Source organism: Sus scrofa, chromosome 10, assembly GCF_054392235.1.
Source record: "Sus scrofa isolate SSC_HxYL_T2T_F1_AM1 chromosome 10, Sscrofa_HxYL_maternal_Yorkshire_Landrace_v2.0, whole genome shotgun sequence".
Classification (NCBI taxonomy): domain Eukaryota; kingdom Metazoa; phylum Chordata; class Mammalia; order Artiodactyla; family Suidae; genus Sus; species Sus scrofa.
In genome coordinates this window covers 30,139,176-30,163,704 of record NC_139392.1, presented here as the reverse complement: position 1 = coordinate 30,163,704, position 24,529 = coordinate 30,139,176, and the positions used below count along the sequence as shown (strand labels likewise).

General features: G+C 40.1%; 1 protein-coding gene across 16 annotated transcripts in view; it reads left to right on the top strand.

The window, feature by feature from the left end:
* The window catches only part of LOC146398909 (uncharacterized), a 193,750-nt gene that overhangs the window by 134,242 nt on the left and 34,979 nt on the right, over nt 1–24,529 (top strand). For 14 of the 16 annotated variants that reach the window (XM_084980826.1, XM_084980828.1, XM_084980821.1 and 11 more), the window contains 4 exons: nt 3,794–3,975; nt 7,858–7,993; nt 12,628–12,748; nt 18,406–18,489. Coding sequence is in view for 2 of the 16 variants with exons in the window: in XM_084980809.1 (XP_084836935.1) it covers nt 14,139–14,187; nt 18,406–18,489 (133 nt within the window). In the remaining 14 variants the exon portion in view is untranslated. Of the gene's footprint in view, nt 1–3,793; nt 3,976–7,857; nt 7,994–12,627; nt 12,749–14,044; nt 14,188–18,405; nt 18,490–24,529 lie in introns of all 16 variants that reach the window. The other 2 variants (XM_084980809.1, XM_084980808.1) reach the window with 1 other exon arrangement.

The window sequence follows — 24,529 nt, the reverse complement described above, 5'->3', positions numbered from 1 at the left end:
TCCTGGAAAGAAGGTAAATTTTAGAGTCAGGCAGATCTGAATTTAAATTTCATGTTATACGTATTATTAGGTTTATGGTCACAGGGAAGTGATTCATCTTTCTGAATTAATATAATGGGGTCATAGAGTTGTTGTCTACTCTGCCAGTGTCATGTTGCAAACAAAATAGTTGTGGGATAGTATATGGAAGTAGGCAAGCTGTGATCCAAGACTGTCAGTGCGCACGGCAAACCACACAGTGATGGTCTGTGGAAACTTATTAGTGGGCCACAGGGAAATAGGAAAAACAGGGATAAAGTTTAGGGTATAGATGTGTATGTGTACATACACTATATATAAGACACACATGCATATACTTCCTTTTTTTTAATGTGATTGTTTGGGAACCACTGAACAAGGATCCAGCACGGCTGTAAGTTATCGGTTCCTACAGCAACTTTATTTGAAACCTAATGTGGGAATACAGATTGAATAGGATATGGCCCCTATTCTTAAGTAGCTTATAATTTAATGAGGAAGCTGGTATGTAAGGACAAAGAAAATTGTAATAAAAAAGAGAAAAAAATAGAGCTCAGTAGAAGTTTTGGCTGGCTTTTTAGAGGAGCTGGCATTTCAACTGGATCTTTAAAGATGATTATAATTTTGAAAAGTTAAAAAAAGGAAGAAGGAGTTCCCATTGTGGCTAAGTGGTAACGCACCTGACCAGTACCCATGAGAATTCGGGTTTGATCCCTGGCCCTGCTCAGTGGGTTAAGGATCCAGCATTGCCAGAAGCTGTGGCACAGATGCGGCTTGAATCTGGTGTTGCCATGCCTGTGGTGTAGGCTGGCAGCCTCAGCTCCGAATTGTCCCCTAGCCTGGGAACTTCTATATGCCATGGGTTCTGCCCTAAATAAATGAAGAAAGCAGATATTTCAAGGAGGAAGCAATACTAGCAAAGTTTTTGAAACTTAAAAAGATGTCATTATAGGAGGTTCGCTATTGGAATACATGGTAAGTGGAGAAGTGAGGGGAGATAAGGCTACAGAATTGGGTGAAGTAAGATCAGAGTAGATGGATAACTGTTTCTACATTAAATACTTGATATTGGAAGGTTAAAGGTTTTTAAGAAGGGGGAAATGTGATCATACCTGTTTTAGTACAAAAACTGATCACTGTGTGAAGGGTAAATTGCAAATGACGGACCCTCCTGTATTCTCCTTTGGAATGTTGGATTTAATTCCATTAAAATAATTATCAAACTGTTACATTGACCTGTTGTTTTTTTTAACCTACCCACTAATAAATTTGAATTTCCAAAATCAGAGAACTGTGTTTTCTAACAAATAAGCTATCAGTGATTTAAAAAGAATGAATGGATGAATCAATGAATGAGCCTGTCATTTGGAGTTGATAAAATGAAGGTCCAAATATAAGCCCCAGAGGGCAATGATGATCATTGTTAAGACTTTGTAGAGTACTTTGGTGAATAAAGAGAAAGAAATCTGGATTTGTGGGGGGGTGATGTTAAAGTAGTAGTCTACCAAAAAAAAAATGCAGTATAGTCTTCAACATGAAAAATAATGTCATAATGAAGAATCATTGGAGGGGATATGGGGTATTATCTGATAATGTATGGGTGATCAATGCCCTTCCCCCCCTTAGGCATCCCCTTCCCCACCATCTCCCAGCAATCTGCTTCCTAACTCAGTTGCACCTATCTCTTTTTATTTATTTATTTTTTGGCTGCACCCATGGCACTCAGAAGTTCCTGGGCCAGGCACTGAATCTGAGCTGCAGCTGCAGCCTATGCCACAGCTGTAGCCATGCGAGATTGCTTCACCCACAGCACCACAGTGGGACTCCTCTATCTCCTTTTCTTATTTCCCAACTTCCATAATCTTTGTCCAGGTTTTGTCTTATATGGACTATTATAAGATCCTCTTAGTGGAGTTTTGGGCTCTATTTGTCCACTTCCCATCTATTTGTCATTCATTCATTCAAGAAATATTACTAGGTATGTATTTTATGCCATGGGCACATTTCTGGGTGTTGGAGATGTGGCTGTGAGCATACAAGTAACCTGTTCTCATGGATTTACACCTTCTTGAGGGGGGAAGAGGCTTCACAAAAGACAGTGATGGATTTAGCCCTGCTAAAAGGCTGGGTGATCAAAGAAGCTTCTCTGAAGAGGTTTGAGCTGGTACATGAAATACACGAGCCATACATACAGTGCTCAGGAGAACAAGTACAGAGATCTTTGGCTACAGCAAGCATGGTAGTTTCTAAAAACAAGTATAGTAGGAGAGAGGAAGAGTCATATGAGCTGAGCTCAGCGAAGCAGACAAAGCATAAACATGCAAACTTGTAGATTATAACAGAATGATATATTTTATTTGAAGGACAATTAGAATCAATTAGGAAATTTTGAGCAGAAAATGATGGGATATGACTGAAGGGAGATAAAGGAGCAAGCAAGGAGGGCACTGAAAAACTATTGCAGTAGTCCAGAAAGTCCATGATGATGGCATGAACTAAAGTGTTACAAGTGAATGATTTGGAAGTGTCTTTTGGAAGTTAAATCATCAGGGCTTGCTGATAGATTGGATGGTGAGAGATGCTGGAAAGAAGAGTCAGGAATAACTCTAGGTTTCTGGCTTGTGAAGGTGGATGGATGGCCATATTTATTGGGGGAAATAGTAGCTTTTTGAGGAGGAGGATTGTTGTCAGGAGTCAAGAATTCTGCTTGAGGTAGATATCTATCAGTCAGTCAAGGGAAGATGTCTGGGAAGTCCTTTGATATAATGAGCTCAAAGTTCAGGCAGAGGTTGGAGCTAGAGACTTAAATTCAGAAGTCAACTGTAAATAAAGTACTTAAAGCTATGAGTCTAGTTAGGATATTCTAAAGAGAGACTGTTTATAGAATAAAAGCAGCCTAGGGATGGAACCCTGGGGTCTTGTACTACAGAGCGATCAAAGGCAGTAGTAAGAGATTTTAGGAAGGAAGAATAACCAGTGAGGTAATAGGTTAACCTAAAACACAAGATGTTTTGGAAACCAGGTTCAAGAAATGTTTCTAGCAGGGACCATCATCAGCTATTTTAAGGACTGCTGGAATGTTCAGTAAGATGTGGACAAGAACATGAATATTGGATTGTGGAACAAAAAGGTTGCTGATAAATTCAACAGCAGGTTCATGGAAGTAGTAAGTTTATTTTAAAAGCCAAGTGCTTCTTCTCATACTATACATACATATCTTCTAATTACATCATAATTTGTGCACATCTCTTGAATCTTCTTAAAGACTGAAAACAAGTTTAGAGGAGTTGGACCTTTGCAGGATTTTCATTTCTTTTTCTGCCTTGATGTTAATGAACATGCCCTTAGAAATTTCTTGGGTCATTCTTGAATTTTAGGGAGCAGAAACAATACACTTGAGCTCAGTAATGGCTTTGAAATTCTTTCATGCAGAAAATTCCTCTAGTTCAACCTTAACTTTCAGCATCTTCTAAAGCATGCATAGCACTCTATCTTCCATCAGAAAGTAGTTGTTACTCTCAGTCTCCTGAGACCTTGGTACTTGACACTTACCAGTGAAAATATTTTTTTCTTTACTTAATTCTTTTTTTAATTGGGACTTGTCAGATTTTGTAATTCTTTAATTTTGTATTTCTAAGTAAGATACTCTTTATTACAGTAGAATTTTAAGACATAACTTTAGTTTGTTCTCAGGAATCTTAGTTATTGGATTTCATTCTGTATTTGTAACTGGATTTTTGTATGCATACTGTTTTAAATAACTTGTATGTTTCAGATAGAACTTGAGAATAAACTACAGCAGCAGTCAACACAAGCAGCACAGGAACTTGCAGCAGAGAAAGAGAAAATATCAGTGTTACAAAATGCCTATGAAAAAAATCAGGAAAATCTAAAGCAGCTTCAGTCTGATTTCTATGGGAAGGAATCTGAACTTCTTGCCACAAGCAAGATCTCAAGGTATCATAAAAACTCACTATGTTATTGATAAATATTAAATGATTGATCTGAACCCAGATGGGCAGGGAATGTTAGTATTTGTGGAATATCATACTTGTTTTCTTTTGAATTATTTTTGGAGAAATATGCTTTTTAAAAAATAAGTTGTGGGAATTCGTGTCGTGGCTCAGTGGTAACAAACCCAACTAGTATCCATGAAGGTGAGGTTTTGATCCCTGGCCTTTCTTAGTGGGTTAAGGTTCCAGTGTTGCCATGAGCTGTGGTGTAGGTCGCAGATGCAGCTTGGGTCCCGTGTTGCTGTGGTGTAGGCTGGCAACTGTAGCCCTGATTTGTCCCTTAGCCTGTGAACTTCCATATCCATGGGTGCAGCCCTAAAAAGGCAAGGAAGAAAAGGAAGGAAGAAAGGAAAAGAGAAAAGAAAAAGAATTCTACTGCAGTGCCTTGGGGAGGCATGGGTTTGATCCCTGGCCTGGAGCAGGGGGTTCAAGGACAGCTGCCACTCAGATTCAATCCCTGGCTTGGGACCTTCCATATGCCATGGGTGTGGCCATTTAAAAACAACCACAAAACCCCATACAAATGTATCTTTTAATAGTGAAACAATTTGGAAATATGTTAACTGTCGTATTAGCTTATCAAAGGACTTTGCTGCCTATGTAAAAAAAATAACTTATAAAGGACTGCTGTTAGAAAATCCAAGGAGTTTTCAATGTAAACCACTTGTGAAAATGGAAGCAATTTTATTGTTGCTTCTCAAGAAAGACTGACTTTAATTTTATGGATTTGTTAACTTCCCAAGACTATTGGAATGCATAATGGTTAAAATCGGGAGATTATAACTCAAAGTAAATTTAACCTTAATTATCTAAACATATCTGGATACCTTGTCCTTGGCAATACTATTTGATTAGATAAAGTATCATTAAAATGAATGATATACAAAAAAGGTAAATAATTTTTATGTAGCATTAAGTTATCAGTTCTCTACAGGAGATGGAACATTTCTATTCTCTCAAAGAAGACTTAGCCAGTCCTCTTTTTTGTCGTGGTGAAATATTATGCTTTTTGATCCTTTAATGTGTATGGTTTTTTGTTTGTTTGTTTCTTTGTACAAAGTGCCTTATTGACAAATTTTGTCAAATCACAGAATATTTATAATATACATAAATATACTATGTTTTATTCATAAGCTGTTTTAGGGAAGGCTTTATGAAGGAGGTAGGACTTGACCAGGTCCTGAAGGATCTAAGAATTTGAATACCCAGAGTCCTGAGAGAGATCCGTTCACTCAGGGGCACATTTGAGAAAAGGTGCTGCAGCAGGAACCAGCAAAGCTGGGAGTCAACATAATTGTCTTGCCAGAGTGATGGTTGGTGTCTGGAAGTTTAAAAGGTTGGGTTCAAATTGTGAAGTATCTTAGATGCCTAGCAGGGATGACTGGAGTTTATATTTGGGGGAGAGGAGAAGAGTCATCTAAGCAGAGGAATAAAATGAAAAAAAAAATTTGTAGGCAACTTAACCTGGAAGTTGTTTAAAGACAGCTTAGTTTGGACCTGAGGTAAATTAGTGCCATGGAGATTAAAGAGGCTGTCTCCCTTCCTCCTCCATAAACTCCAGCAGTCTAGGTGTGAATTGATTATGACTGGGGTTAAAAAGGTTGGAACAGAAGAGATTAATGGGAGAGAGACAATGAAACAAAAAGGATGAATAACATATAGGTAGAGAGGAGGTGAAGGAATTGTTGGTGACTAATGATCTGACAAAGAAACAGGAGATTGGGTAAAAGAATTTTCATAGGGCCAACAATAGATATTTTATATATATCAAGTTCAAAATCAACAAGTTGTTTTAAGGAAAAAAATACCACCTCGACATTTAGAAAGCATCTTACTTGCTGTATTCTCTAAGTAGCTTTAAATTACTATTTTTTTTTCCCTTTAGAACACTATTGAAAGTTGGGGAGGGTTGGTGGAAGAGTTTGGACTTTATCCTAAAAGAAGGAGGATTTGCAAGGATTTGTATTTTATTTAGGCCAATAACTGGCAGCAGGATAAGGATGGATTGTAGGGGAACCTGGGTGAATGTGGGGATGAGACAGAGGAGACTGTGCCATAGTCCAAGTGAAGATGATGGTGGCTTGAGCTGGTAGGAGGAAGGATGGGAAATGCAGATGAACTGGAAGGACTATTTGGTGACAGAGAAGATGATATCTAAAGACTGACTGTAAAAGATCTACAGAAATCACACTTTTTCTTCATATGTATGTTATTTACGCATGAGAATAACAACAAGTCTTAGATCTTTTAAATCAGTATTTTTTCATTAAGCCAACTATTTTTGTCTAAAATGTTATGTCTTGTTCTAATTTTATACCTGAAAGAATGCAAATGTAAATATGGGAAGAAGAGAAAGACAGAGGGCTAAGGCTGCCATGGAGTTTTACAACTGCTGAGAGGCCATGAATAGATCTTTCTTCCACAGCTTCCTTCTGCCTGTGAGACTGAAGCCCTGCTTGGCTGGTGACAGGCCTAATGTTTGCACAATAACAGAACTGTGACTGGATCTCAGCTCTTCTGATTCATGATTCTTTTACCATCATTTCACTAAATTTTTTTTTAATAGAAGTATTGACATTTAATTCCTTCCAAAGTGAGAAGTTATCTGAACTACTTAATAAAAGGAATTCCTAGGAACATTCAAATCAAATTTATAGGTCAGAATAAAGGATGGTTATTGGCCATTCTTTTGCTTCCGTGATTTTTTCAATTTTATGATTCTTATTTTTTCCATTATAGTTGGTTTAGTGTTCTGTCAATTTCTCCCACACAGCATCGTATTTGTTAAATAATCTTGTGTACAAGAGAGAAAAGGAAGAAGTTCAGAACCATGTAACATGACACCCAAGTCAGGGGTGCCATCTGTGGGCATGTGGTGTATCTAGACACCAGTGAAATGCAAGTCCGGCTGGCTTGATCTATGCCTTTAGCCCCATCTGCTGGATTATTAATGAAATACTAAAGTTTGTGACTGGGTATTCCAAATTGGCCATGCTGTAGGTTATTCTTTCTTGTCAAGAAAGTTCATAGAAATGGAATTTAACTATAGATTTTGTACCGTGAATGAAGTGAGAATTCTAGGATAGTAAGTTTAAAATTAAATATAAACCTTGTTAGCCTAATACTATTCCTTATATCATTTCATCAGATATCAAGAATAAGTAACAACTAAAATTTCTAAAATTTTATTTTGAAAAAAGAAAAATTTTTGGACCAAAAAAAGCTACCACAGAATAATGCAGAAATTCCTTTTTGGCTACACTACTATGTGTTTAGGGTATTCCAGGATCAGGTTTGGTATTTGTTCTACTCAGGAATTTGCTTATTCTGGTGGGAGTCAGTGGGTTAAAGTAGCCCCAGTAAAACCACTAAATGAGAGAAGGAGTTCTCCAACGTAAAAAGATCCTGAGCAGATGAAAATATCCTGGCCTGCAGCCAGGAAAAGGAATATATAGCAGTGTATTGCTGAATGACACAAATGAATATTTAGAGGCAAAGTCGAAGAGTATGTCTTGGCATCTTCAGAAAATAGTAGCACAGATTTTGAGCTTGATTTTAAAAGATTTAGTCATTAGGTTTTTGTGAGAGTTTACAATGTTATAGGCAGCTATTTAAACCACAGGCATTTTGGAGTTTGTATATTATCTTGCTCAAGGGCATAACATACTATCTTTTTAGAGTGTACTGCTTTCTACTGTGCATATGTTAACTGTTATGTTTCTATAGAAATTTACTAAACAATGACATATAATAATCTGGGGAAATTTTTTTATAAGTCTGTGAAAGAGACGCTTTCTCTAGCATAGGAGGGCTTGATTTCAAACAGGAATCAAATTGGAAACCAAAATAAACTGATTCGAGAACTGAAGACTGCCAGGACTTCTTTGGAGCAAGATTCAGCCAAGAAAGAAGAGCAGTTGAAGGAGCAGTAGAAACCACTACAAGATGTTCAGAAAGAAAAGGTATTTTATTTTCTAACTAAATCTAGAATCTTCAGAGTTACAATGGCCATAGAGATCATCTAGTCAAACCTCTTAACCAGTAAAGGCATCACCTTATATTCAACAGCTAAGATGGGCATCAAGGTTATAAATAAGAGACTCTTGGTGACTGTAATTCTAATCCTAGGAGGTTATTCTTTACAGCTTCCTTGCCATTTCTTATTGCTCTTTTTAGTTATACAAAGGAGTCTGTTTTTTTATATCATAGACCCTTGGTTATTCAAAAAAAGATACTATAGCTCCTCAATTATTTCTCATATAACATGTTATCCTCTGGATATAGAAATCAGGTATGAAAGGTCTAGGAATAATTGAGTGTGTTAAGAATTCTTAATATTAATAACCAGCTTTTTTCTAAGAGGAAGTGTGGGTTTATTTTATATAAATGATGCTAAGTTATAAAGTTGAAAGTACTGGTTATATGACCAGTACACATAATGATCAGTTATATTTCTATATAAAAGATAAATGCAGATTCTAAGAAACATTTGATTTTTGGTTTCATAACTGAGATCATGTATTTCCATCAGTGGATAGAATATTCTTAAGTGTACAATTTATGAAGGTATTTGTGTGTGTGTGTGTGTGTGTGTGTGTGTGTGTGTGCGCACTTGTATGTATATCTGTTAATTGTGCAGTTCCTGGAAATTATCTTCAACTAAAAACTAGGGGGATGTTTTTGTGGGGATGGGACCGGTGAAGCTGGAATGAAATTTATGACTTATGCCACAAGTTTAGAAAATTCTGACAGAACTATAGTTTACAGGCCTTTAATTACAAGGGCATGAGATCATGCAGCTCTTGTTTTAGTTTTGGTTCTACTTCTAATAGATTATTGAACTTTTCTAAGCCTTTGTCCCTTTACCTATAAAATGAGGATTAAAAGGAGCTATGTGGTATAGAGATTAGATTAGACATATAGTTCTCCTCTTTAGGTGCCTTATGTAAAGATAGTGAGAGTAATAATATTAATAAGCATAAGAAGGTGTTTTAGCTCAAGTTTGGCCAGACACTATTTACTTTATAGTATTAACTATTTAGTCCTTATAACATTATTATTGTTCATATTGTATAAACAAGGACACAGGAACAAGAGAAGGTAGGTAATTTGCTCAAGTTAACTTAGGTTAAAGGGGCAGAGACAGTCATAAACAGTAGCAGTCATTTTTGTTAATTTTCAGTTAAGTAGTTAAAATTATTTTTTTAATAAGTTATTTTTCTATAGTCACTGAAAAAGAACTAGTAAATGAAAAATCTAAATTGGCAGAGATTGAGGAAATTAAATGTGGACAAGAAAAATAAATTGCTAAATTGAGTGAAGAACCTAAGTCTCACAAGCAAGAAAGCATAAAGATATGTGAAGATAATCATTGTTTTTCCTCTGTATTTTTTAGTGCTTGTTAAAAAAAAGTGTATATATATACACACACACACATTTATTTATTAAGAACATACTTTGTGGGAGTCCCCACCATAGCCCAGTGGGTTAGGAATCAAACTGCAATGGCTCGGGTTGCTGCAGAGGTGTCAGGTTTGATTCCAAGAGCAGTGGGAATTGCCTTGGCTTAGGTCACAACTGCAGCTCAGATTCAATCCCTGGCCTGGGAACTTCCATATGATGTGGGTGCAGCCATAAAAAGAAAAAAAAAAAACATACTTTATGCCAGGAACCATTGTTTTGTTATTTTTGACAAATATTCTTGCTCTCAGTGCTTTTGTGTTGCAGAATATCTATACATATATTGAAACTGTTACTTCTGTTTTCAGATGACTAAATAATGAGAAGTAACCCTAAAAATTTAGATTTTATTGAGATGCTAATCAAGAAAGCTATCAATTAAAAGAATTATGTGCGTTCCCATCATTGCCCAGTGGTTAACAAATCCAACTAGGAACCACGAGTTTGTGGGTTCAATCCCTGGCCTCGATCCGTCATTGCCGTGAGCTGTGGTGTAGGTCACAGATGTGGCTCAGATCCTGTGTTGCTGTGGCTGTGGTGCAGGTGGGTGGCTACAGCTCTGATTAGACCCCTGGCCTGGGAACCTCCATATGCTGCAGGAGTGGCCTTAGAAAAGGCAAAAAGACAAAAAATAAAAGAGTTATAGATAGCAAACTTCAAAATATCTAAGTTTAGAATTAAGATTTTAAGAGATTCTGTTTTTATAATTGTTTTTCTTCCTAAAATACTTAAATCTCTTTTTTTTTTGTTTGGGGCAAGGAGTAGCAAATTTGTTAGGACTGAGAAGATTGTGTAGTAGTGCCCCAAAGAACCATTTCACTGAAGGTGGAATTTAGGTGGTATATATACACAATGGAATACTACTCAGCCATAAAAACGAACGACATAATGCCATTGGCAGCAACATGGATGGAACTAGAGAATCTCATCCTGAGTGAAGTGAGCCAGAAAGACAAAGACAAATACCATATGACATCACTTATAACTGGAATCTAATATCCAGCACAAATGAACATCTCCTCAGAAAAGAAAATCATGGACTTGGAGAAGGAACTTGTGGCTGCCTGATGGGAGGGGGATGGAGTGGAAGGGATCGGGAGCTTGGGCTTATCAGACACAACTTAGAACAGATTTACAAGGAGATCCTGCTGAATAGCATTGAGAACTTTGTCTAGATACTCATGTTGCCACAGAAGAAAGGGTGGGGAAAAATGTAATTGTAATGTATACATGTAAGGATAACTTGATCCCCTTGCTGTACAGTGGGAAAAAAAGCAGATGAAAAAGGAAGAAGTTGAACTGAGGAAAGAATTTATGGAGAAGGGAGCTAAACTGGTCAGTAAGTTAATGGTGGGAGGTGTGTTTTTTTATTTTTTTTTTAAGGTACAGTTCATTCATAATCATGTGCCAATTGCTGCTGTACAGCAAAGTGACCCAGTCATCCATATATACACATTCCTCTTCCTGTAGTATCATCCATCATGTTCTATCCCAAGATTAGATATAGTTCCCTTTGCTGTACAGTACAATGGGAGGTTTTGTAATTGATTTTGTAAATTAATTCAGTGAGAGAGGATTTTTCTACTTAAAAGTTATAATTCAAGTGCTCAACTGACACTTTACTGTTCAATTTAAGACTGATCTGATTGACTTAAATAGCTGACATGTGATAGGAAATATAATTTTTGGCTTATGTAAGTGAAAGTTCAGTAGAACATAATTAAAAAAAAAAAAAAAAACCTTTTAGTGCCAGTAAAACAAACTAACCTCTAACTATGTAGTCTGCGGTAGATGGCATGAACGTTAGTTATATTGAACTCATTTTTTTGGTCACAGTGAATGCTGATAAGGGGAAGTGGAGATTTCAGTTGGGAATTGTGATGACCAATTGTGTGACCAAAAGTCTACTTTCCCCTCCCTAACTTGCGTGTGCCAAATGGGAAGCATCTGGCTTTCCTCTAGTGAATGAGGTCCAAATAGCCCCAGATAACTTGACTGTGGAATGTTTTCATTGAATTGCAATTTCAGGTTCACACAGTGATTTGAAGTATTGTGTTTTTGGCATGTTGATGGAGACCAAGGGATGCATGTGTAATTTAAGACATAAGAAAAGTCGAGCTTTATCTCCAGGGCACCTTGCTATCCCTGATTATGGTTATTCTTCTGCTGTAGTGGAAAAAAGGAAAATCTTAAATTGATTTACTTCAGCTTGATTTTATAAGAAACCTGCTGAACATCATTTCAGCATTGTGGCCTTTAAGCCAGTTCAAAATACACAGATATTTGTGGAATCCATTCTACTAGTGTCTTCTTTCCCAAAGAAGTAGTAGTAGTTATGCAGCTGGTATTTTAAATTCGACAAATTTATTTTTTTTACTTTATTTTTGTAATAGATTTTTTTTACTCACCGTTTTTCCTATTCTCAGCATTCTGAAAGAAAAGAAAAAGAAGTAGCAGTGCAGAAGCATGAGGAAAACTAGGCTAAACATACCATGCAGATAGCTGCATTAAATGAAAACCTGGGCACTGTAAAGAAGGAGTGGCAGTCCAGTCAGCAGTGAGTCAGTGAGCTCAAGAAGCAGATGGGGGAGTTCCCGTCGTGGCTCAGTGGTTAACGAATCTGACTAGGAACCATGAGGTTGTGGGTTCGATCCCTGGCCTTGCTCAGTGGGTTAAGCATCCGGCGTTGCCATGAGCTGTGGTGTAGGCCGCAAATGCAGCTGGGATCCCCCGTTGCTGTGGCTTTGGCCCTCCATATGCTGCGAGGTGTGGCTCTAGAAAAGAAAAAAAAAAAAAAAAAAAAGCAGATGGATGACTTACAGGGAAAAATCATGGTATTGGAAGCAACAGTTCAGAATAATCATGATGAAAGAAGGGCACTACCAGAAAGGTGACTGATGTCTAATAAAAATAATTTATTTCCATTCTAAGTGATAAAGACTTACATATTGCACATTGAAAAAAACTGAAGTCTTGAGAATAGTGCTCCAACAGGTATTTAAGTAGCCATTTAGAAACTACTCATTACAACAGATGGTTGAAATTCATGTATTATGCTTCAGACTGCTAAAGTAGTTCATTATCTGTGTTGGGGGGTCTTTAATTATTTTTTTAATGTTTTTGTGATTTGTTCTAGGTGTCTTAAAGGAGAAGGTAAAATAGAAAAGCTTCAAACCAAAGTACTAGAGTTGCAAAGAAAGCTGGATAATAAAACTGCAGCAGTGCAGGAGCTGGGCAAAGAGAATCAGTCCCTTCAGGTAAGTCGCCTGGTGATGTGCAGCAGTTTTTTAGTCTAGAATTTACCTCTTAGTAAAAAGCATATTTTGAACATTAAAAAATCTCATATATACATACTTTTAAATGGCTGCTGTCTGTGTAATAATATTGTAGGTGTTATGGGTAATTAAATACAAGATTTAAAGACTTCAGGGATTCCAAGGATTATAGAGACATGTCATTCATGAATTGTCAGTATTAGGAGAAGTCAAGAACACAAAGGCATGAATGAGTTGCTGTGTGTTAAAGAAGTGATCTGAATATATATGCTTGGAGTCTCAAGGAAGGATTGCTCCCTAGGGTTAGAATAAATGGGAAATTACCAAAGGTTAGAAATTTCCAGTGCTTTTGAGAGATAAAATTTGCTTTGCTTTATTGTCATTCAGACTTAAGATTGTAGCACTTTTTGATAATGGAAGATGACCAAATTATTTCTGATTTTCAAAATGTTATCCATTTGAAAACTTGGGCACCAATCATTCTTAAAAGTGTGGAATATTATAATGTGCTGAAACTTTTTAAAATAGATCAGACCTACACAAACACTGAATAGAAAGTGGGCTAACGACAATGAAGTACAGAGCTGAAGCACCTGTGGGAAAGGCTTTTCAGTCACAGTGAGATGGGATTTTATTCCACAGTTGACTGTTTTAACCATCAGAATTGTCCTGCATTTGATAGACTTTAAAAGTTTTGCCATTTATTAACTTTAACTTATAACTACGTAGAACAATTAAATTTATGCAGTCTAGTTTCTGATTAGCATATATTTTAACTTTAAATTCATTTGTTGCCTTCCTACTGATTCACTTTCTAGAATAATCATTTTCTGAACCACAGCATCATTATTAAACTCATACATTTTATCATCATTGAGTTATTTTAAAGGAAGAAAAAGCAGAGATTAAAAAAATCATTTTAAATAATACCATCATGTGATGTTTCAAATTTATATTCTGATTGTAGAAATGATGCCTGAAATATTTGGCAAGTAGAAATAGTTTTTCACCTGATAGGACTGTTTTATTAACACTTTAAAAATGCCTCGCATGGTTTTTTGAAAATTCTAAGATCAATCTCATATTGAAATTTTTAGTGTAGTATATAACTAGTAAGCATTCAAATTAATCAAAGGATTAAATCAGCATTGAGATTTGTTATTAAATAAACCTTGAAATAGTATACTTTCAAAGTGCAGTTGGCCTATTCTTGTAGTCTCATAATTTTGATATAGTTGTTATGCTTGAAAATGTTTATTTTTTTGTTGTTGTTTACAGCATCACTGCAGACAATGTGGAAATATCTTCTGTGCTGAGTGTTCAGCCAAAAATGCCTTAACTCCTTCTTCTAAGAAGCCTGTTTGTATCTTTGATGCATGTTTCAGTGACTTCCAAGGATAATGGGTTGTCACAACTTCAGAGTAATAATACACTAACATTCAATTTTTAATAAATGCACTTCATAGAGGTCTTGGACTACTACTATTTGATTTGGACAGTGGTTGCAATACTAAACCAAATTAGAATTTATATCTTTTGGAATGTTATCAAGTAAAACTCTTCTATTTTTGTGAGACTTGGGCTCATCTTTCATCACGTTTTTCTGTTTCACCCTGGAACAGCTTACACGCCAAGTTTAGAATTAGCCAATGAAATATAAATAAACTTTGGATGGAAAATAGGAATGTATTTTTTAATTATAATTTCATTGTTCACAAATGACACAACTACATTTCCATAGCTTACTTCTCCCAAATTTACAGAAAGGTACGTGAGTACTGTTACCATATAATATGTGCCGCACAATGACACATATTTTCTTTGTGAAGTTTGGCATAGAACTATAAAGCTTTCTTTTTTCTTATATAATCTGTATGCTGCCTTATTTGAGTGACTGCTCTCTGATTGCGTTTTCCTCAGTCCTAGTTCTTTCTCTTCTTCTTTTTTTTTTCTCTTCTTTTTTCTTCCCTTTCCTTCCTTTCTTTTTGGTTTAGAGAAGCTCTTTCAAAATTTCCTTTAACCTGGGTTTTGTGTTGCTGTATTCTTTAAGTTTTCGTTTGTTGGGAAAAATTTTTATTTCCCCTTCTATTTTAAATGATATTCTTGCTGGATAGAGTACTCTAGATTGCATATTTTTTCCTTTTAGCACTTTAAATATCTCTTGCCATTCCCTCCTGGCCTGTAGTGTTTCTGTAGAGATATCAGCTGATATTCTTATGGGGGTTCCCTTGTGGGTAACATTCTGTTTTTCTCTTGCTGCCTTTAGGATCCTCTCTTTATCACTAACTTTTGCCATCTTTATTATGATGTGTGTTGGTGTGGGTCTGTTTGGGTTCAGTTTGTTTGGGGCCCTCTGTGCTTCTTGTATCTTGGACCCAGTATCCTTTAGATTTGGGAAGTTTCCATCGATAATTTCTTCAAATATATTTTCCATCCCCTTATCTTTTTCTACTCTTTCTGGAATTCCTATTATGCGTAGATTGGCCAGCTTTCTATTATCCCATAGGTCTCTTATATTGCTTTCCAGTTTTTTGATTCGGTTTTCTGTCTGTTGACCGGATTGAGTGATTTCCATTATTCTATCTTCCATATCACTGATTTGTTCTTCTGCATTATTCATTCTGGTTTTTACTGCCGTTAGTTCAGTTTGCGTCTCTGCAAATGAATGTTCTAGTTTCTCTTGGCTCCTCCTTATATTTTCTAGTTCCTTTCTGAGGGTATCTGCGTTACTGTTCATATCTTCTCTTAATTCCTTCAGTATTTTCCCTATTTCTCTTTTGAACTCCAGGTCTGTCAGTCTGCAGAGATCTGTTTCATTGTTGACTGTTTGAGGTGAGTTCTCCTGTTGGTTTGACTGGGGGTGGTTTCTCAGCTTCTTCATCTTGCTTGTTGTTTTCTTTTTCCTGGTGGAGTTGTACCCTCAGTGGCCGGGCAGTGTTTGCCTTGTCACTGCCGTGGAATATTTTCTGAGGGCTGGTGATGGTATGCAGCTGATCCTCTAGAGCTTGGCACCCCCTGGGGCCTTGGGCGGGTAGCAGGGCCGCTGGAAATCCAAGAGGCTCCTCCCCAGGGCAGCCCGACTCCGAAAAACCATCTGAGAATTAGGCAGACTTATTCACAGCCTGGCTAGGCTTGTTCTAGCTTTTCTGGGCTGCAGGCCTTTTCTCGGGGGCTGGTGGTGATTGGTGCTGCTCTGCGGAAGTGTAGCCCCTCCAAAGGGCAAGCAGGCCTGTGCAGGGACAGCCCCTGTGGTGGTAGGCTTCAGGCAATTGTTGAGGCCAGCCCTCCTGGATGGCAGGTAGCCCCAGGTCCAGCGAGAGCATAGGGGGTGGTGGGGGTGGGGGGGAAGCACTGGGAAGCGCAGCTTTCTGCTAGCTAGTGGGCCTGTAAGCTTGCTGTGGTGTGGGGGGTATTCTATGGGGACCCACCCCTTCTTTTCTCCCCTCCCCAGCACGGGCGCAGACCAGGCTCTTCTCCCAGGTTCCCTCTGATGCAGCTTTCCACTTCCCCGCCCCTAGAGTATTGCTCCCTCCCTCTGCCACAGTTTTGTTTTCTAGTCTCCCAGGCAGTCTCTGCCCGGTCAAAAAGTTTCTAGACTTCCAAGCAGTTTCCGCTCCGCCCTGCCCCCCCAGCCCTGGGACTAACCTCTGGAGCCGAGGTCTTGGTGCCCAGCCCCCACCCAGGCATCTCAATTTTTGGTGACTGTGCCCATAGTTCAGATGGTCCGTTCGGTTCTTGATCGGCTTTTCCGTACTCTGACTTACTGCTATTCTCTTCTCTGCATCTGGAGATTTCTCTGGTTCGTTTGATCTTCCCCCCGTGGAGGTGACTTTCCAGCGTGCGGGATCCCTTTCTCCTCCTCAGTTCCCTTTCGGGAGCGCCCATCCCGCTCGGATTCACCTTCTCTCACTCTTCTCTTTTCTCCCGATCTGCCCAGTAATGTCACGAACTTCTTGCCGTTACTGGAGTTTAGGTTCCTCTGCCAGCGATTGGTTGCTGTTCTGTGCAAGTCATTTATTCTGTAGATGTGCTTTTTTTGTTGTGTTTGTGGGAAAGGGTGAGCGTGTCCCCCTACTCCTCTGCCATCTTGTCCTCTCTCCCCCATAATTTCTACTAATCTGTCCTCCACCTCGTTTATTCATTCTTCTGCCTCCTGTATCCTGCTGTTAGCTGCTCCTCGTGAATTTTTTATTTCAGTTGTTGTATTTTGCATCTCTTCTTGTTTGAGTTTTATATCTTGTATCTCTTTGCTCAGTGTTTCCTGTTAACTACCCATCTTTGCCTCCAGTTTATTTCCAATGTCTTGCATCATCTTCAGCATCAACCGTCTAAAGTTTTTTCCTAGAGGCTGAGACTCTCCTCATCACTTAGCTGATATTCTGGGGGTTTTCCTTTCTCCCTCATCAGAGTTATAGTTCTCTGTCTTTTCATTTTTATAGGTTTTTGGTGCAGTGACCTTTTGACAGGGAATAGAATTGTAGCCTCTGTTCCTTCTGGTGTCTGCCCCCCTTGTGGCTGAGGTTGGTATGGAGCCTTGCTGTAGGCTTCCTGATGGGAAGGGCTGATGCCTGCCCACCGGTTCGTGGGGCTGATTCTGATTCTCCTCCCTCTAGTGGGTGGGGCTTTGTCTCTGGATGGGATTAGAGGTGTCTGTGTGCCTGAGGGTTCTTTAGGCAGCTTGTTTACTGAGGGATGGGGCTGTGATCCTACCTGGATTGCTGTTTGCCCTGGGGCTTCTCAGCACTGACTGGTGGGGCCAGATTTTGCCAAAATGGCCACCCTCCAGAGAAAGGCATGCTGCTGAATATTCCTGAGAGCTTTGTTCCCAATGTCCCTCCCTCGCAACAAGCCACATTCACCCCTGTTTTCCCAGGATGTTCTCCAAGAACTGCATTCAGTTTTGACCAGATTCCTATGGAGACTTTGCTTTGCCCTGGGACTCGGTGCACGTGAAAGTCTGTGTGCGCCTTTTAAGAGTGGGGTCTCCTTTTCCCCCAGTCCCGTGGAGTTCCTGCACACATGCCCCACTGGCCTTCAATGCCAGATGCTCTGGGGCTCTTTCTCCCAGTGCCAGATCCCTGCATGTGAGGATTTGATGTGGGGCTCAGAACTCTCACTCCTGTAGGTCTCTGTGAACCAGTTAGTTTCCAGTCTGGGGGGCTTCCCACCTGGGAGGTATGGGGTTGTTTGTATCACAAAATCATCCCTCCTACCTCTTGATGTGGCCTCCTCTTTCTCTTCCGGAGTAGGATGTCTTTTTGAAGGTTTCTGGTCCATTTGGGTGAAGATTGCTCAGCCTTTAGTCGTGACTTTTGTTGTTTTTAGGAGAGAAGTTGAGCTCCAGTCCTCTTCCGCCATCTTAATCCCATCTCCTACATCCAACTTTCAAAAACCTGAAATGTGCCCATGACATCACTACCATGGACACTTACTGCACCACAGACAATGCATGTCTGTATTACTAATTTGCCTGCAAAAACTCCAGACTGGATTCTTGGCTGCATTGTTGAAAGAAAGAAAATAGCCGTTAACAGTGATTTCCCAAACAGAATGGTTTTACTCTTTGGGAAGATAAAACCCTTTGACTCAGTTCCTGCGGTGATTTACTAACATGCCTTTGGTGTGCCTGTTGGTCCTAGGTGGAGTGGGGAACACACACCTCGTTCCTGTCTTCAAGCAACCTAGGATCTATTCTGCAGGCAAAACATGGATCCATCCAAAAGGTAAGTCACAAGTAATGATGGTGTGTTGTGAATTTCTGCAAGGAGTGGAAGAGCCCACAGAGTTCTCAGCTTAAGACTCAGTTGTCTTCCCAGCTCTCTGAAGTCTTTCCTCACAGCAGCCCAGACACCCTGTGATGATCTCTGCCCTGACCATTCTCATTCACGTTCATTGGACTGTCCCCAGGTTTAACAGATAAGAACAAGATAGGCCCAGTTACATTGGCATTTCAGATAAACAACAGATATATTTTAAGTATACGGATGCCTCATGCAATATTTGAGACCTACTCAAAAGTATTCCATGTTTCCCTGAAATGCAGATGGATATATACCACATCTTTCTTGGCTCATCCTTCTGTAGATGCTTGGGTTGTTTTCTTGTCCTGGTGATTGTAACTCTGTTGTGATGAAATAGAGGTGCGTATGATCGTCAAGCGAGTGTTTTCGATAAATTGCCAGAAGTGGAATTGCTGGGTCACACTGTAGTTCTGATTTTAATTTTTTGAGCAGTCTCATGCTGTTTTCCACTGTGGCTGCACCAGTAATGTTCCTTTTTCTCCACATGCTCTCCAACATTTATTGCTTGTGTGTGTGTGTGTTTATAATAACCATTCTCTAAGGGATGAGGTTGAAACATTATTGTGGTTTTGGTTTGTAGTTCCATTAGTGTGGTTTAACCTCTTGTCATAAGCCTGTTGGCCATTTTCTGTTTTCTTTGGAAAATGTCTATTCAGATCCTCTGCCCCAGTTTTTTGTTTGTTTGTTTTTTGTTTGTTTTGTGCCACACCCAAGGCACACAGAAGTTCCCAGGTAAGGGACGGAACCAGCAGCGCCCCATGGCACCGTAGTAACAATAGCAGATTTTTTGTATTTTTGCCACGTTCTTGGGCCGCTCTTGGGGCATATGGAAGTTCCCAGGCTAGGGGTTGAATCGGAGCTCTAGCCGCTGGCCCACACCACAGCCACAGCAATGCCAGATCTGAGCCGTGTCTGCGACCTACACCACAGCTCACAGCAACGCCAGATCCTTAACCCACTGAGCAAGGCCAGGGATCAAACCCACGACCTCATGGTTCCTAGTCAGATCCGTTAACCACTGCGCCACAATGGGAACTCCATTCCGCTGGTTTAATTTTCCCTTTCTATCACTTGCCTTTGAGGTCAGAGCCAAGTGTAAGCAGACAGATGTCCATGTGCTTACCACCTATGTTTTCTCCTAGACATTGTATGGTTTCATTTCTTCCATTTGAGTCTTTAGTCCATTTTAATTTGGGGATGTGTTGTAAGGTAGGGGTCTCGTTCCATTCCTTGCATGTGCCTGTGCAGTTCTTCCAGCACCATTGATTGAAGAAACTGTCCCTTGTCCATTGTATGCTCTGTGGTCCTTTGTTGGAAATGACTTGTCTGTGTCTGTGTTGGTTTTCCTTCTGGGCTGTCAGTGTTGTTTCACTGGTCTGTCTGTTTTGTTTTTGTGCCAGTCCTGATCTGTTTTGCTATCTATAGCTTTGTAGTGTAGTTTGAAATCAGGAAATGTAATCCTTCCAGCTTTGCTGCTCTTTCTCAAGATGGTTGTAGCTGATGGGGATCTATTGTGGTTCCATACAAATTTTAGAAGGGTTTCTCCTAGGTCTGTGCAATGTGCAGTTGGGATTTTGGTGGAGAGTGCATTGAGTCTCTGTTGCTTTTGGTAATCTGGACATTTGAATGATGTGAATTCACTCATAAACATGAAATATCTTTCCATTAATTTGTGCCTTTAATTTCTTTCCTCAACAGCATATAGTTTAGAGTGTACAAGTCTTTACCTTGCCTGGTTAAATTTATCTCTAGGTACTTTAGTTTTTTCTTTTACTTTCATTTTATTTATTTTTATCTATTTATTTATTTATTTTATTTTATTATTATTATTATTTTTTTTTTTTGCTATCTCTTTGGGCGGCTCCCACGGCATATGGAGGTTCCCAGGCTAGGGGTCGAATCGGAACTGTAGCCACCGGCCTATGCCAGAGCCACAGCAATGCGGGATTTGAGCCGCGGCTGCAATCTACACCACAGCTCATGGCAATGCCAGATCGTTAACCCACTGAGCAAGGGCAGGGACCAAACCTGCAACCTCATGGTTCCTAGTCAGATTCCTTAACCACTGGGCCTTGACGGGAACTCCTAGGTACTTTATTTTTGATGCAATCATAAATACGATTTTTTGGTTTGTTTCTGTTTTAAATCTTCTATGTCTTTGTTTAGTCTTTCTTGTAATGTGTTGATCTTTGCCTCCAGTTTTTGTCTGAGCTCTTGGATCCTCTTCACAATCATTATTCTAAAGTCATTTTGCATGGAGGTGGGTGTGGGGGTTGTCTTGTTCCTTCATCTGGTTCATATTTCTCTGCCTTCTCATTTTGTATGCTTTTTGCATGATCTCCTTTTTGTAGGTTAGAGGTGTGTAGCCTGTCTTGCTTCTAGTGTCTGCCTTCTTGTAGGTAAAATAGAGGCGTTTATGGCCAGCTTCCTGATGGGAGGGACAGGTGCCTGCCCACTGGTAGGTGGAGCTGAGCCTTGTCCCTCTAGGGGGTGGACCTTTGTCTGTGGGTGTGATGTGGAGCACTTTAGGTACCTGTTTGTTGATCAGTGGGTCTGTGTTCCCAGCCTGTTTGTTGTTTGGCCTGGGGCTTCTCAGCCCTAACTTGTGGGACCAGATTGTTCCAAAAGGGCCACCTCCAGGGGAGCTCATGCCAACAACTATTCCTGGGACCTCTGCCTAGACTGTCCTGCCCTACAGTGTTTCCCAGTCACCCCCTCCTTTCCCAGGAGACCCTCCATGATTGGCCAGGTCATTCTGACCCAGATTCTTCTTGAGTGCCTGCTTAGCCCTGGGACCCAGTGCACATGAAAGCCTGTGTGCACCCTCCAGGAGTGGAGTTTCTGTCTCCCCCAGTCCTGTGGAGCTCTTGCACACAAGCCTCACTGGCCTTCAATGTCATGTGTCCCAGGGGCTCCTCCTTCCCGTGCCAGACTCCCTGGCTTAGGCACCTGCTGTGGGGTTCAGAAGTCTCCTGTGGGAAAGCCTCTGAAATAGAGTTCTTTTCCAGTTTGTGGGCTGCCCATGCAGGGGGTATGGGATTACTTCTACCATGAATGAGCACCTCCTGCTGTCTCAGTGTGGCTCCTTATTGCCTTTGGGTGTAGGATATCTTGTTCTTGGTAGTTTCCAGTCTATTTTGTTGATGGTCATTCAGCACATAGTTGTAATTTTGGTGTTTTCATGAGAGGAGGGGAGCTTGAGTCCTCCTACTCTGCCATCTTGTCTATTTCTTTCTTTCTTTTTTTTTTTTTGTCTTTTTATCTGTTCTGTGGAGGTTCCCAGGCTAGGGGTCTAATCAGAGCTGTAGCTGTGGGCCTACACCAGAGCCACAGCAATTCAGGATCCTCAACCCACTGAGCGAGGCTAGGGATCGAACCCACAACAGCATGGTCCCTAGTCAGATGCGTTAACCACTGAGCCACAACAGGAACTCCGTGTCTGTTTCTCTTCTTGGGGTTTTGTTTTGTTTTGTTTGTTTTTAGGGCTGCACTTGCAGCATGTACAAGTTTCCAGGTTAGGGGTTGAATCAGAGCTGTAGCTACCAGCCTACACCACAGCCACATGGGGTCTGAGCTGCATCTGCAACTACACCACAGCTCAAGGCAACACAGGATCCTTCACCCACTGAGCAAGGCCAGGGATTGAACCTGTGTCCTCATGGGTACTGTTGTGTTTTTTAACCATTGAACCATGACAGAAACGCCTGTTTCTCTTTTTGATGTTTTGTTATTATTGTATAGAAATGCCACTGATATGTACGTTGATTATGTAAACTGAAACATAACTGAATGTATTCATTCAAACAGTTTTTTGCTAGAGTATGTAGGATTTTCTATTATAGTATCATGTAATCGGCAAAAAGGACACTTTTACTTTTTTCATTTATGATTCAGATTCCTTTTATTTCTTTTTCTTGTCTAATTGTTAGTAGGACTTCAAATCCTATGTGGAATAAAAGGGGCAAGAGTGGGCATCCTTCTCTTGTTCATCATCTTAGAGGAGAAAAAGCGTTCAGCTTGTCACAGTTGAGTGGAATGTTAGCTGTAGGTTTGCAGTTGATGGCCTTTATTAAGTTGAGGTCCATTCCCTTTATACTTGCTTTGTTGAGACTTTAACATAAGTGGATGTAGAAGTTTATCTCATGGGTTTCTTTGCATCTATGGAAATAATCATATGGTTTTTACCCTTTTTGTTTTTCGGTTTTAGTTTTAGGAATGCACCCACATCATACAGAGGTTCCCAGGTTAGGGGTCTAATCAGAGCTAGAGCTGCAGGCCTACACCACAGCCAAGCAAGTTCTGTTTCCCTTCCCAGATGATGGAAGATTTTAGGCATTATTTCTTCCATTAATTTTTCTGTTCTGTTCTCTTTCTCTTCTTCTGGAACCACCCCTGTAATGCAAATGTTATTCTGCTTGATGGTATCCCATAGGTCCTTTAAAGTAGCCTAATTTTTTAAAAATTCTTTTTTCATTTTGCCTCTCTATCTGATTGAGTTCCATTGTTTTGTCAGGCAGGTCTCTGATTAATTCTCCTTCATCCAGTCTGCTGTCAAAGCCCTCGAGTGTGTTTTTCAGTTCATTAATAACTTCTCTTTGGTTCTTTCCTCTGCTTCCTGTCTCTTCATTGAAGATCTCTTTGTGTTCATTCCTTCTTCTGAGTTCAGTAAGCATCTTTATGTCCATGACTTCTGACTCTTTCTCAGGTCGATGGCTTATTTCCACTTCATTTTGTTCTTATTCTGTGATTTTGCCTTGTGTTTGTTTTGTTTTTTTTTTAGAAAGATATCCCTGTGTTTCATTTTGCCTAATTTTCTGTGTGTGTTTCCATGCATTAGGTCCATTTGCCATCTCTCCCAGTCTTGAAGGAGAGGATATACTTGGGAGCTGTCCTGTAGGGCCCAGAGGCGCCATCCCACTTGGCCACAAGAGCCAGGCACTCAAGGAGTGTCTCCTCTGTGGTCTGTGTGAACCCTCCTGTTGTGGTGGGGGCCCAGCTGTGATTCTCTTTGCTGGGAAGTGGGGAAGCACCGGTCTGGGACACAAGGTGCCTAGCTGCGGTGGGTGCGAAGCCCTGATTTTTTCATGTTCTCTCTGCTTGAAAGCCCTTGTGTCCTGATGTTTAATTTCGAACATAGTTCCTCCATTGTTCCAGAGCTGGCTTTTCTCCCATGTGGACTAAGGGGGGCGATCTAGGGCCCTGGTCCTCAGGAAGGCTTTGCAGCCTCTCTGGGTTGCTTTCTTCCCTTTCCCTTGCTTCAGACAGTGTTGCTACAGCCACAGCTGAGCAGCATGTCCACAACTGCCATACTTATACACACACCAGCCCTTGCCAAGCAGAAGTGTGGGAATGGGGTTCCTCTCAGTCAGCAGGAAGGGGAGGCTGTTTCTCAGAGCCCATTTCCCTCCTAGCCATGGAGATGCACCCGCGAATGAGCTCCAGTGCTGAGCAGGTCAGCTTCCTTTTCTCAGAGAGTCAGGGGGCTGTGTGTTCATGTTTTCCTCTGTGGGACTGAGTATGAAGGTGAAAAGTAGGATTTCTTTTTTTGTCTTTATGCTATTTCTTTGGGCCACTCCCAGCATATGGAGGTTCACAGGCTAGGGGTCTCATCAGAGCTGTAGCCCCTGGCCTACGCCAGAGCCACAGCAGCACGGGATCCGAGGCACATCTGCAACCTACACCACAGCTCATGACAACGCCAGATCATTAACCCACTGAGCAAGGCCAGGGACCATACCCACAACCTCATGATTCCTAGTGGGATTTGTTAACCACTGAGCCATGACGGGAACTCCTGAAGTTTGCTTTTTAAATAAATTTAAGTTAAATATGTGTCCCTTTGAAGAATTCATTCCTACTTACAGCAAAGTATGCCTAAGGGTCATGTTTAAAAACATGTTCCCTGAGAATTTTTCTACCTGTATAGAATCCAGTAGTAAAGAAAAGAAAAGGAATACCGCCA